Genomic DNA, 13,646 nt, shown 5'->3' on the forward strand with positions numbered 1-13,646 from the left:
AGATAACTGCACCATTAAAGGAAATGAAGGGAAGTAAGGCAGTAGTACTAATAGAATTCCAGTAGAGGTTATCAGTTACTAGGGGAAGTGTGGAATTAAGAGAATTATGTAGGTTAATGCATGAGCAAGTAAAATAGCCATGAGATTTTAAGACCCCAGTAATAACACTAACAGAAAAGCCATGGAATGAAATGTACCATAAGTTTGATACTGCATGCAACAAAGATAATGCTAAGAATATTAAACAAAAGAATAATAAGAAGGATGGAAGGAAACAATGGAAAAGGACAGTTTGGTTTTGGGAGGTGGGGGAGAGGAAGGGTGGGACAAGGAGTGCAATAGGTTTATGAGAATGTTGACAGAAAGACAACAAAGTGAACAAAGATGTATGTGTATATTTTATGTATTTGGAGAAGGCCTTTAATTGGCTAGACTGGGTTAAATTACTGAATATACTGAAAGGACAGGAATGAATTGGAAGGAGAGAAGAATGCTTAGTTATTAGAGAGTAATAATTAGGGTGGGACAAAGTTCTTCAACTTTATTTAATATATTAACCCCAGGGACTCACATCTGGTGAGTATCGGCTTGGCACACCCAGGGTCCTGAGCTGGATACCATCATTCTTCTCTTTCTTGGTGATTCCCTTCTACTTCTAACTCTCTCTCTCTCTCTCTCTCTCTCTCTCTCTCTCTCTCTCTCTCTCTCTCTCTCTGGCACTATATGGCTAATAATAATAATAATATATGTAGAAGAAATAGTTAAGACGCATTTGATAAAAGAAATATGAATGAGGGAAAAATTATGTGGGGTGAAGATGGGGAAGAATTATTGAGAGTGTTAGATTTGCAGATGATATGGTAATGGTGGCAGATTCTGAAGAAGGGGTGTATAAATTAGCATTAGCATTAGAAAAGGCATATGATGCAAGAAAGCAAGCTTATATAGCATCAGCAAAAAAAAAAAAAAAAACCTAATTTCACACATCCAGTCGCTTCAAATGTTTGTCTCGTTCTGCCTTGAATCTATTTAAGCTATCAACTTCTACAATTACAGATGGAAGTTTGTTCCAGCAATCAACCAAATGCTGGCTAAAGGCAAACTTCTGCACATCTATCCTACAACTGTCTTTCCTCAATTTTGGCCTTGGTTAAATTGGTTAACAGGCTAAAAAAAGTTGATAGGATTGTCATGAGAATAAATATTAAGACAAAGGTTATGAAAGTGGGAAGAGAAATGTGAGTTAAATACTGGAAGAGGAGGAGAAGAAATAATACAGTTGAGAAAGTATAGATATTTGAGAAGCCTAATGGCAGAAGATGCAAAGAGCGGCAGAGAAATAAGAGGCAGCAATGGGTAAAAAAAGGTTTTGAGAAGTGAAGAACATTATATGGGAGATTAGGAAATGGTTTAAGGAAAAAGATCAAGTACAATACCTAGTTTAGAGTGTGGCACTTTATGGAGCAGAGATATGAACATTGAGAATGGAAACTATTAGAAGATTGAAAATTTTTTGGGGTATGTCTGTGGAGGAGGACAGAAAAGAAAAACTGAGGAATGAGGAGACTGAGAAAGGTAGATGAGAACAGATGTCTGACTGAAGTAATTAGGTGGATGAGAAACAATTGGACATGTCTCGCAAGGTGCAGAACTGCTGTGATTGAGAGAAAAATTGAGGAAAACAATTATACATGAATTGAGAGGGAATGTTGAGGAGATGAGGGCTCAATGAGGAGGTGTTGAGTATATGGATCTGCCCTTGGAAAAAAATTGATAATGATACCTGACATGACATTTGAAGTTAACTTTTTAACAATTAAGGTAAAAATTAAACTTATAAAATATTACAGAGAATAACTTTACAAAATATTACATAAATCAAGCAAACAACAACAATTAAACAATTACTTATTGCTGAATCCAAATCTGTTCTATTCCACGGGAATATGTGGAGAGCATAAAAGTAAGCCTGTTTTACTGGCAACTCAACTTATTATCACATACAGTGAATAATAAAACCAGAATTATAAAGTGCACCATTTCAACTATTTCTAGTATTCCCCTTCAATAAATTTCTTGCAACTTGCCTATAAAAGCATTTTAGTTTTTAATCATTAAAACCAACCTTAAAAAGTTTTCAGGACCAACTCAAAATTCTGTTATGATACACCATATAACAATAGTGTTTTTTGAATCTTCAACATGCCCATCATCACAGGTACAGTCCTTAGAACACTACTTATTTTCCAGCATATCATATTCAGGTCACCTAAACTCTTCTTATCATCATGGCAATTTAAAAAAAAATAATAACTTGTTGATAGTAACAGGATATGTTTCTCACTGACACCAAAAGAGTTGAATAATTGAATAGCGGATTTGCGATTTAGAAAGATTTTTGTTGATAAAAGGAAGGTATGTCAAATGGGGACAAATTAGTCAGTCTCAAATAGAGAGGTTTTTCTGGGAATTTTCCTTCTTGCACATAGAGAAGCCAATTTTAATACATAATTTACATGGAATCTTACGGAAATGTTCAAAAAAAAAAATTTTTTTTGCACAATTTATAAAAATTACAAGGGTGTGCAAAATCTGCGTCAGAGTTCTTTAACTGTGAAAATATCAAACTTTCTGCATCAAAAAGCAATGATAATCCCTACATTCAGCTCATTAAAAATTCTGTCACTTCTGGCTTGATTTGATTTTTAATGGTGCATTGGCAGCTAAGGCCATAATGTGCCACTGTCACTTCTGGCTAAAAATGAGAAGGAAACAATGCTTTCAAACATTACTATGTATAAGTATAGTGCGAAAGCATCAATAATACATAGCCAAATCTGAATGAACAGAATATTAGCAAAGTGGCATCGTTTTAAGTTATATCTCATATTGTGAATACCTTCACAATATGAGATATAACTTAAAACGATGCCACTTTGCTAATATTCTGTTCATTCAGATTTGGCTATGTATTATTGATGCTTTTGCACTATACTTATAAATAGTCTAGACTTTTCCATAGCTTGAGGCTTACGCCCTAAACGCTTTATAGTTTCAAACATTACTCACTTGAAAAAAAGAAGAGGATGATGAATCAACAGTTTTTACTGTAATTATCGAGTAATTATTAGTAATAATGTCACTTCTGAAGAAAACTATTATAATTTTATGTTTCTAAAAGAAATTACAAAATAAAATGACACAAAACTTAGACAACCTTCCTATTTGTTAAAATTTTTCATTTGCACTAGAAGGCAAAAATTTAAGTAAAACAAAATTTCAAAGAACCATATATATAAATCAGATCACAAAAAAACTTTTTTTTTTTTGCCTTTCTTTCTAACCTTGAGAAGTCAACATCAGGGAGAAGTTTATTCATTGCCTGCAAACGCCGATGAAATCGATCTAGAGCTCGTACTAAAATGGTATTGTCATCAGTTTCTCTCTGTTTAAAACAAAGAAATTAAAAATGTTTATTAAGGATTAGCCAAAAAATGAAATAAATAAATAGCCCCCAATGTTTGTAATCATAATATCAACTGATTACAAATATTATAAATTGATGAAACAGCCACTTAAGAGGAGAATTTCTTATATTAAATGAGCTTCAAAGTAATTTTATTGTTCTGACCAAAGAGTATTTATTTTTTAAATTAAATGAATAATTCAAAAGTTATATTAAATTACACACATACTTCTACTTTTTCAGTAAAATTATACGTAATATTGGTTTTAACCACAAAGATATGAATATTACAAGTTCTAATTAATCATGGCCTTTCAAGTACACCTCCTCATTCAATAATTCAAATTTTTTATACAATAGAATCATTCATAATGTATTTCATATCCTGTTTTTTCGTGAAAGACTTCTACAAAGGTCAGTTAACCCTTTTATACATATAAACATATGGATATATGTGTATGTGCGTATAAGTGAATGTGTGTGTTATACGCACGCACAATAAGTATAATTGAAAAATATGCCAGTCATATGATAAGCTTAGTAAGTGATGAATAGAAATTAAATTAGTACATACCACAGCAACAAACCAAGGTTGGAGGGAGAGAATAAATCAAGATAAATGCTCCAGCTCCTAAGATAATTTAGAAGAAATGCCAATTAATAAAAACAAATAATATAAATTTAAAACAGCCAATTACCAATTAAATTGAATTTTGTAATGCCATCCCGTAGATATGAACTCCACATTACGTGAAATATCACTGCGAACAACACTGAATTTTGTTTCAATTTATTAATTGAAATTGTGTACACACACACACACACACGTATGTATTTAAAATGTACACTCTTTATAGTTATTCCTGTAATGATGGTATTATCGACATTTAGCGGCATCTACAGAGCCTGTACATATGTACATAGTAAGCACTACCTTGGGAGCAAGACAGATATAGCTTATGCTCATTGAAAAAGTGGTACCTATATTTGCTTCCAGGGTAGGAATTAATTTCTGTACTTCTCTCTTTTGCTCCAGAGAATCCTATATCTATCGCCTTTTTACAGACTCCGCTAAACATTATACTTAATTTTGCTAGTTCTACTCCCTTAAAATTACTTCCAGAGGGCACGACCACTAGGTGATTTATTTAATTTATTTGAGATATGTTTAACTAAGAGGGCACTGACTTTTACTTTAATCGGATATATAATAACACGTGCGCTACCATGCAGTCTTTCCTTTTTGCAGTCGCTTGGTGGTAAGATTATTGCTATCTCTTAATCATTATTTCTGGTAGGAAATAGCCATTCCTCTGTTCGCTAAGTTTATACGTTTTTACTTATATTATCCAAAATTCCAGTATTAAACTTATGATATACCAGGATCCCTTTCTATAAGGGACGGGAAGTTATGCCCCTGGTATTATCCTACATACATTGTATTAAAGCCTTTTCTTTACTTTATCTATATACTATCTAATCCTATTTTTCTTACCTCATGAACTATTAGAGCAATTCAAGGGGAATTGAGGTACTAAAACTATACTTTAACCTTTCTTCCGTTCTCCTTATTTTAGCTATTGCTTCTTTTGTACGTATGTATAATATTATATATATAAAAAAAAAAAAAAAAAAAATTTATGGTTGGATATTGGGTCTCTATCTTTTTCGCTCCATGCTATATAATTGCATCTTCATGTTTTCTTTATATATTCGTTGGCTATCGGTCGGGCTAAATGTCATCTAGCCTGTGAACAACTAAATTATACACTCAACCATTACACTTTAATATTACTTTTGGCTACGTTATACAGGTAGATGACAACAGAAACTGATAGCTCTGTTGATTATGGGAGGGATATATTGAGAGGGTTAGCCCTTGATAACGTCCCTTTAAATGTATCCTACCACCCATAATTAACATATTGTGTTATATTATTATTACCTTATTTTACTTATGATTTTTCTTTACTAGGTTTGGCCAAAGGGGGGTGGTATCGGCTATTATAGCGTTTTAGTGCTTTGATATACGGGTATATATATTTTTTAGTGGGCAGCCAGCCTATATACATATTTCATTATATTTATATAGTATCAGTATTATATTTTCGGACACCACATAAAAAATTCTAACATAATATACCATTAAACAGCATGTACCTTATCAACTTAGACTATAATCAAATATATATATATATATATAGAATATTAAGAATAATATAAAGAATTATTAGAAAAAGTAAATCAATCCAATAATACCATCAGGGACCTGAGAAAATGCAAAAAAAAAAAAAAAAAAAATTATTATTGCTTTTTACCGACAATCTAGATGACTTCAACTGGGGCCAACCACCCAGAATGAAGGCAAAAAACGACAAGATGCTCTCTGTTTCTGTGATGATCAATATATGCTAAGTAATTTAAATCTAAACCAAATATAAACCAGTATAGGCCAAATATAAATCGAATATAAATAAATCGAATGATGATAAAAGTTAAGAAAATTTAGAAATATTAGAATCAAAGGTAAGAAATATAAGTAAAATATAAATGTAAGCATATATTAATCATCGTTGACCTGACAGAGAACGTAATTTAATGATTAAAATAAGATTAAATATATAATACATACTACATATTGACCGTATCTAGGACATAATGTAATAGTCGTCAAAATAATATGTGGTGCCCCCCCTATGTGATGGATACGGTAAAAATAAATAAATAATTAAATTAACGCATAGAGAAACATGCAGATAGTACGAAGAAAAACTAAAGGAGTAGGAATAATAGAACCTGAACTCCACAAAGGCAAAAAATAGTGGTATAGATAAGAAATAGTTTCTCCTACGTCCTCGGATTGCCCTAATAATTTCGGAGAAATAAAAATAAAGAGTGTAGGACAGTTTAAAGACATTACAAGATATAAGTTGTGGCTTGGGTATGCCCAGGATCGCAAACCCGTTCCTATAGTAGGACCCTGAGCTGAATTTGCATGTTATCTCAGCATGAACTTAAGTAAATTTAAATGAATTTAACTATATGTATATTAAAAAAAAAAAAAAAAAAAAAAAATTATACACTGTAATTTGCAAGCCAGTGGGTACAAGTTTTTTACGCCGTAAGACACCAAGAATGCAAAGTGTATCCTATGTACATATATACATGGCACTAAATATGACAATTATATTGAAAATTTATTGAAACAATAGGTTCAGAAAACAAATTTTTGAAATTAATTATGCTTATCGCTTTCCTGAAGTGATATTTCAGGTAAGCGATAGGGAAATTATTTTTAATCAACTTGCATTTTTATTTTCTAAATATAGTTTCTGGAGGACGACTTTTAAGTTATCAAGATTAATGCTCGTAACTTAAAATTATTATTATTAATGCTTGATAACTTAAAAGTCGTCCTCCAGAAACTATATTTAGAAAATAAAAATGCTATAAAGGTTGATTTAACCTATTGGGATTCTCTAATAAAATTATGCATCTTTAATAATTATGTATATGACGGAACATTGTTATACTTACAAGTGACTGGAACCCCTATGGGAAGTCGAGCATCAAGCATAATCGCAAACCTTTATCTACATTATACAGAAAGAGAATTCCAAGATAACCTACTTATATACAGATACGTAGATGATACATGTGTTTTTAATTGTCCACATTTTGTCCAGGATTACAGTAAATTATATCCAGTAGAACTTGTATTGGAAAAAACTAATAGTTCCGATACTACAGCAAATTACTTGGATCTTCATATAGAAATATTCCATAATAATAATATAGACGTAAACGTATATAATAAAAAAGATGCATTTAATTTTAACGTAGTCAGCCTTACAAACTGGACATCTAATATATCAAAATCAGTGCATGCTAATATAATTTTATCGGAATGTCTAAGGATTGCTTATATCTTCAATAGTAATAAAAATTGTTCAGCGGGCTTAACAGCGTTGTACGGCAAGTTGATTAAAAATAATTTCCCTATCGCTTACCTGAAATATCACTTCAGGAAAGCGATAAGCATAATTAATTTCAAAAATTTGTTTTCTGAACCTATTGTTTCAATATAATTTTCAATATAATTGTCATATTTAGTGCCATGTATATATGTACATAGGATACACTTTGCATTCTTGGTGTCTTACGGCGTAGAAAACTTGTACCCACCGGCTTGCAAATTACAGTGTATAATTTTTTTTTTTTTTTATATACATATAGTTAAATTCATTTAAATTTACTTAAGTTCACGCTGAGATAACATGCAAATTCAGCTCAGGGTCCTACTATAGGAACGGGTTTGCGATCCCGGGCATACCCGAGCCACAACTTATATCTTGTAATGTCTTTAAACTGTCCTACACTCTTTATTTTTATTTCTCCGAAATTATTAGGGCAATCTGAGGACGTAGGAGAAACTATTTCTTATCTATACCACTATTTTTTGCCTTTGTGGAGTTCAGGTTCTATTATTCCTACTCCTTTAGTTTTTCTTCTTACTATCTGCATGTTTCTCTATGCGTTAATTTAATTATTTATTTATTTTTACTGTATCCATCACATAGGGGGGCACCACATTATTTTGACGACTATTACATTATGTCCTAGATATGGTCAATATGTAGTATGTATTATATATTTAATCTTATTTTAATCATTAAATTACATTCTCTGTCGGGTCAACGATGATTAATATATGCTTACATTTATATTTTACTTATATTTCTTACCTTTGATTCTAATATTTCTAAATTTTCTTAACTTTTATCATCATTCGATTTATTTATATTCGATTTATATTTGGCCTATACTGGTTTATATTTGGTTTAGATTTAAATTACTTAGCATATATTGATCATCACAGAAACAGAGAACATCTTGTCGTTTTTTGCCTTCATTCTGGGTGGTTGGCCCCAGTTGAAGTCATCTAGATTGTCGGTAAAAAGCGATAATAATTTTTTTTTTTTTTTTTTTTTTTTTTGCATTTTCTCAGGTCCCTGATGGTATTATTGGATTGATTTACTTTTTCTAATAATTCTTTATATTATTCGTAATATTCTATAGACATTATGGGGGGTGTATTGCATAATTGCTTGCAACTGCATTGACCCATAAATATTAGTTACATATTAGTTACAGTTATTGTCGTTTTAACTTTCTTTCTTTCCTTTTTTATCAATAATTATATATATATATATACACACACCGATGAGCCAAAACATTATGGCCACCTACTCAATATGATGTTGGTCCTCCACATGCAGCCAAAACAGCTCGTACCCAGCGAGGCATGGACGCTACAAGATTTCTAAATGTGTCTTGTAGTATCTGGTACCAACAGGTAACCAGCAGATAACTTTAACTCCTGTAAGGTTCGTGGTCGAGACTGCAGATCAGAGTTGCGGTTCCAACACAAATCACAGATGCTCGATGGGATTGATGTACTGAAGAATTTGTAGGTCAACCTGGGTAATAGCTGGAAGTCTTCCTCATGTTCCGTAAACCAGTCTCAAACAATCCGGGCGGTGTGGCATGGCGCATTATCCTGCTGAAAGGTGGCACCGCCAGAGGGGAAGATCATTGCCATGAAAGGATGTACCTGGTCAGCAATGATGTTTGGACAGGTGGTAGATGTCAGAGTGCCTGGCACATGGATGACTGGCCCCAGGGTGTCCCAGCAGAACATTGCCCAAAGCATGATGGCACTGGCTTGTGTTCATCCCACGGTGCATCCAGGTGGCATCACTTACCCAGGTAAACGATGCACGTGTACCCGGCCGTTCACATGGTGTAACAGGAAACGTGATTCATCGGACCAGAAAGTCCTCTTCCAATCACGCAAGGTCCAGTTTTGATGCTTGCATGCCCATTTTGGGCACTGTCGCCGATGAACTGTGGTTAGTATTGGTACTAGGAGCGGTCTGCGGCTACACAGCCCCATTTTCAGCAGGGTTCGATGTACTGTGTGTTTTGACACATTACTCCTGTCACCAGCATTCCAATTACAGGTGAGTTGCGCCACAATCGCCCTTCTGTTGCCACGTACCATCCAGGAGAGCCTTCGCTCACCTCAAGTATCGATGAGCCCCGGTCATCCAACACCTCGCTGGTAGTTCGTGGGTTCCCCCTCCTCAGACCACTTTCGGCAGGTACTAACCACGGCTGACCGTGAGCACCCCACCAGCCGTGCCATTTAAGATATGCTCTGACCCAGTCATCTGGCCATTACAATTTAGCCTTTGTCAAACTCACTTATGTCTGCTGCCTTTCTCATCTGAAGAACAAGAGTAACATTGATTAACAGAGCTCAGTATCAGGTGTTTTTTATTCAGTGTCCCAAACCAAGCACGCGCCATAGTTCACCTGCAGTTGCTTCGATTTGCATAACGACTCGCTGGTCATAATGTTTTGGCTCATCAGTGTATATGTATACACACACACATATATATTTGGTTCTTGAGGCTGTTGCAGACATTCTCTCAGTTATGCCAAGCTGTGCTTGCTACCTGGGAGTCTGAAATGCTGATGGAACTGGGTGTTTACAGAAGCATAGGTTTGTGGCACATAGTGAACTAATACAAATGTTGAAATTTTATTTGGGTGACATTCAAGTTAAGTGGACCTAATCTCAAAAAAAAAGTCGTCAGTCAGTCTGTGACAGCCAAATCCTCTGCTTGCACCTTTGCAATGGTAAGAATGTTAGTAACACTGAGTATAACCCCCACGTGCAAGTCCTGAAATACAGAACCTGGCACACTGGACGTGTACCCGGCCGTTCACATGGTGTAACAGGAAACGTGATTCATCAGACCAGAAGATCCTCTTCCAATCACGCAAGGTCCAGTTTTGATGCTTGCATGCCCATTTTGGCCACTGTCGTGTGTGTGTGTGTTGACCATCCAGTTGTGAACCAACATAGCAGGAGTTGAGGTGCAGCTCCCACACGGAGGAATGATGCCCCTCTGTGTTACCAGGCAATACTAGGTAGTAGATGACTCTCATCAACCAGTGCAATACCATCACTTTGCTTATTGGAAGATAGAAGTGGTGATCCCATGTTTAGTCTCCAGAGCAATGCTCTGGCAAACCCTCCATCTCTTCCATCATGCATTTCCACTTACAGTCATGCAGTATGACTGATGTCTTTTGAGGCTATGATGGACATCATGGCAAGATCCAATCTTCTCTGCATTTCAATGGTACAGCTTTAAAATGGCCAGCTGCTAGAGGGTCCACTGAACTGAACCTAATGTTAACTCTCTAGGAAGCTTCCAGATCAGCTAGTATATAATCTCAATGCCTCTTCTCTTCTAGCTAGTGACTGGAGGCAGTCCAAGTAGTGTGTATGTGGGGGTGGGCATTGTTGAGGCCATGTTATGTCAAGGAACTGGGTATACTCTTAACATATGTATGCCATATCAAAAATTTCATTACTTCACACAGCGTGTCCCCGCCACCTTTTTCTTCTGAATAAACCATTAATTGTCACACTAAAAGAACAAACATCTACAAAAAGATCTAAACCTCCCAAACATTTCCTTCAAGTATGTGGTCTCAGCTCTAATCTCAATGGCATCCATTTCCACTTAAGGTCTCCATACCCCATGTACTTTTAATGACAGAATCCAAGTTATCAACTGATTCAACAAATGCTCATCTCAGTTGTTCAAATTATTTGCTGTACAATTCCTTTCCCTTTAAAGGTGGTACTTGTGCATATTTGGAATCCCCTCTTTCTGATATTCTCTGTTTTGTCTGTTTTCACTTTCTTATTCCAAAGGTGTTCTCCCTCCTGTTTGGAATTTTGCTCATATCCAGCCAGTTACTAAAAAGGGTGACAAATCCCTCCTTCAATTATCGTCCTATTGCATTTCTACTCTTTCTAAAGTAACAGAAAAATCGATTAACCAGCAACTCATAAACTATCCTTGGGGTTGGTCCTTGAGGTTGTCACAGACATTCTCTCAGATATGCCAGACAAGCTGTACTTTCTACCTGGGAGTCTAAAACGTTGATGGAACTGATATTTGGGTGACACTCAAGTCAAGTGGACCCAAATTCGACGAAGTCCGGATGGTCTGTTATAGCCAAATCCTCTGCTTGCACCTTCACGATGGTGGGACTGTTAGTAATCCTGGGTATAACCTCCATGCACAAGTACATGGTGGGTGACCACCCAGGTGTGAACCAACGTAAGCAGGGGTCAAGGTGTGGCACCCACACCACATGGAGGAACGCCGCCCATCTATGTTACCAGGCAGTACTAGATGGTAGATGACTCTCATCAACCGGTGAAATACCACCACTTTGCTTATTGTAGGCTTGAAGTGGTGGAACCCATGTTTAGTCTCTAGAGCTAAGTTCCGGTCAACCCTTCCCTACCTCTTCCATCATGCAGTATAATTGATGACTTTTGAGGTTATGATGAACGTTGTGGCAAGATCCAATATTCCTTACATTTCGAGAATACAGCTCTAAAATGGTGTTCACAGGCCGGCCGCTAGTTAGTACATTGGACCGAACCTATTGTTAATTCTCTAGGAGACTTCCGGATCAGCTAGTGTATAATCTTGCTACCTCTACTCTGCCAGATAGGGACTGGAGGAAGTCCGAGTAGTGTGTATGCGGGAAGCATTTTCAAGGCCACGTTATGTCAAGGATCTGGGTATATTCTTACCACGTGTACGCCATATCCAAATATTTCATTACTTTATACAGCATGTCGCACCCACTTTTTCTTACTATTGAATACACCATGAATTGTCAAACTAATAGATCAAGCTTATCTGCGAAAAGATCTAAACCTTCCAAGCACTTCTTAATTAATTTCACAAATATACGTGGTCTCAATTCTAATCTCAACGATGTCCATTTCCACTTGCAGTCTGCCAAACCCCATGTGCTTTTTCTGACAGAATTTCAGTTATCAGTTGATTCAACTACTGCTCATCTCAGATGCCCAAATTATTCGCTGTTTGATTCCTTTCGCCGCAAAGGTGGTACTTGTGCATATGTCCATTCTGATATTCCCTGTCAGAGACTTGGCAATTTGGAATCTCCTCTCTTTGATCTTCTCTGGCTTAAAATCTCTCTACCTCATTGTGTCAAATTCATCTGTTGTCTCTACCGTTCTCCCAACTCCACTAATCACTTGGAGCTCTTTGACTTCCTCTCTTTGCAACTTGACTTTCTCCAGTCCAACTTTCCTAACAGTGAGGTAATTTTCCATGGTGATTTTAATGTTCACAACTCCAGCTGGCTTCCGCTTTCTAGTCACACCGACCCAGCAGGTCGAGATGCTGAGGCTTTTGCAATTACTAATGACCTAGCACAGATTGTTCATTTATCTACAAGAATATCGGACAATCCTAATCATACAGCCAATACGCTTGATCTTTTTCTCACAAACAACCCTTCTAAGTACACGGTCGAAGTGAGAGGTCCTTTAGGCACTTCAGATCACAACTTGGTGATTTTCTCTTCCCCAATGGAACCTTTATCTCATGGCTATTCCCAACCTCGTGTTTGGCATTACAAGAATGCAAAATAGGATGACCTGCGAGACTTCTTTTCTTCTTTTCCTTGGTCGGATTACTGTTTCAAAACTTCTGATGTCAATGTTTGCTCAGATCGTGTCAGTGAAATTATTCTTGCAGGAATGGAATCCTTTATCCCACACTCCACTTTAAAATCTCGTCCTTTATCTAAACCTTGGTTTTCCAATAAATGTGCTAAGGCTGTTCAAGAGAAGAATGTTGCATATCGTAATTGGCTTGTTTTTAATTCTTCAGTTTCATTTTCTGCCTACACCAAAGCTCGCAACAATTGTAAAGCAGTTATTAATCAGTCCAAACTAGAGTTTGAACAGGCTAAGAGTAGAAAACTTGCTTCTTGCCCTAATGGTAGCCGAGCATTCTGGTCTCTTGCCAAAGGTATTGGCCGCAACTTTTGCCCATCTCTGCTCCCACCTCTGTCCAAACCAGATGGTTCTGTTTTCACTTCAGCCAAGGATAAAGCTGACCTGCTAGCATCCCATTTTTCTTCCATCTCATGTATTAATGATCTTGGTAAAACACCTCCCACCACTGCCAACATGCTCCATTCAATACCTCCTGTGGTCTTCCGTCAAAAGGATATCAGAAGGATTTTGATGAACCTTGATGCT

General features: G+C 36.0%; 1 protein-coding gene across 1 annotated transcript in view; it reads right to left on the minus strand.

Annotated features, from left to right (window-relative positions):
• Vps51 (vacuolar protein sorting 51) overlaps positions 1-13,646 on the minus strand; it is a 202,273-nt gene that overhangs the window by 87,055 nt on the left and 101,572 nt on the right. Inside the window, exon 11 of the mRNA XM_090385571.1 lies at positions 3,345-3,445. Within this exon, the coding sequence (XP_090241697.1) occupies positions 3,345-3,445 (101 nt within the window). The remainder of the gene's footprint in view (positions 1-3,344; positions 3,446-13,646) is intronic.

Source organism: Mastigoproctus giganteus, chromosome 11 (assembly GCF_048544385.1).
Source record: "Mastigoproctus giganteus isolate SK-2022 chromosome 11, ASM4854438v1, whole genome shotgun sequence".
NCBI classification, from domain to species: Eukaryota; Metazoa; Arthropoda; class Arachnida; order Uropygi; family Thelyphonidae; genus Mastigoproctus; species Mastigoproctus giganteus.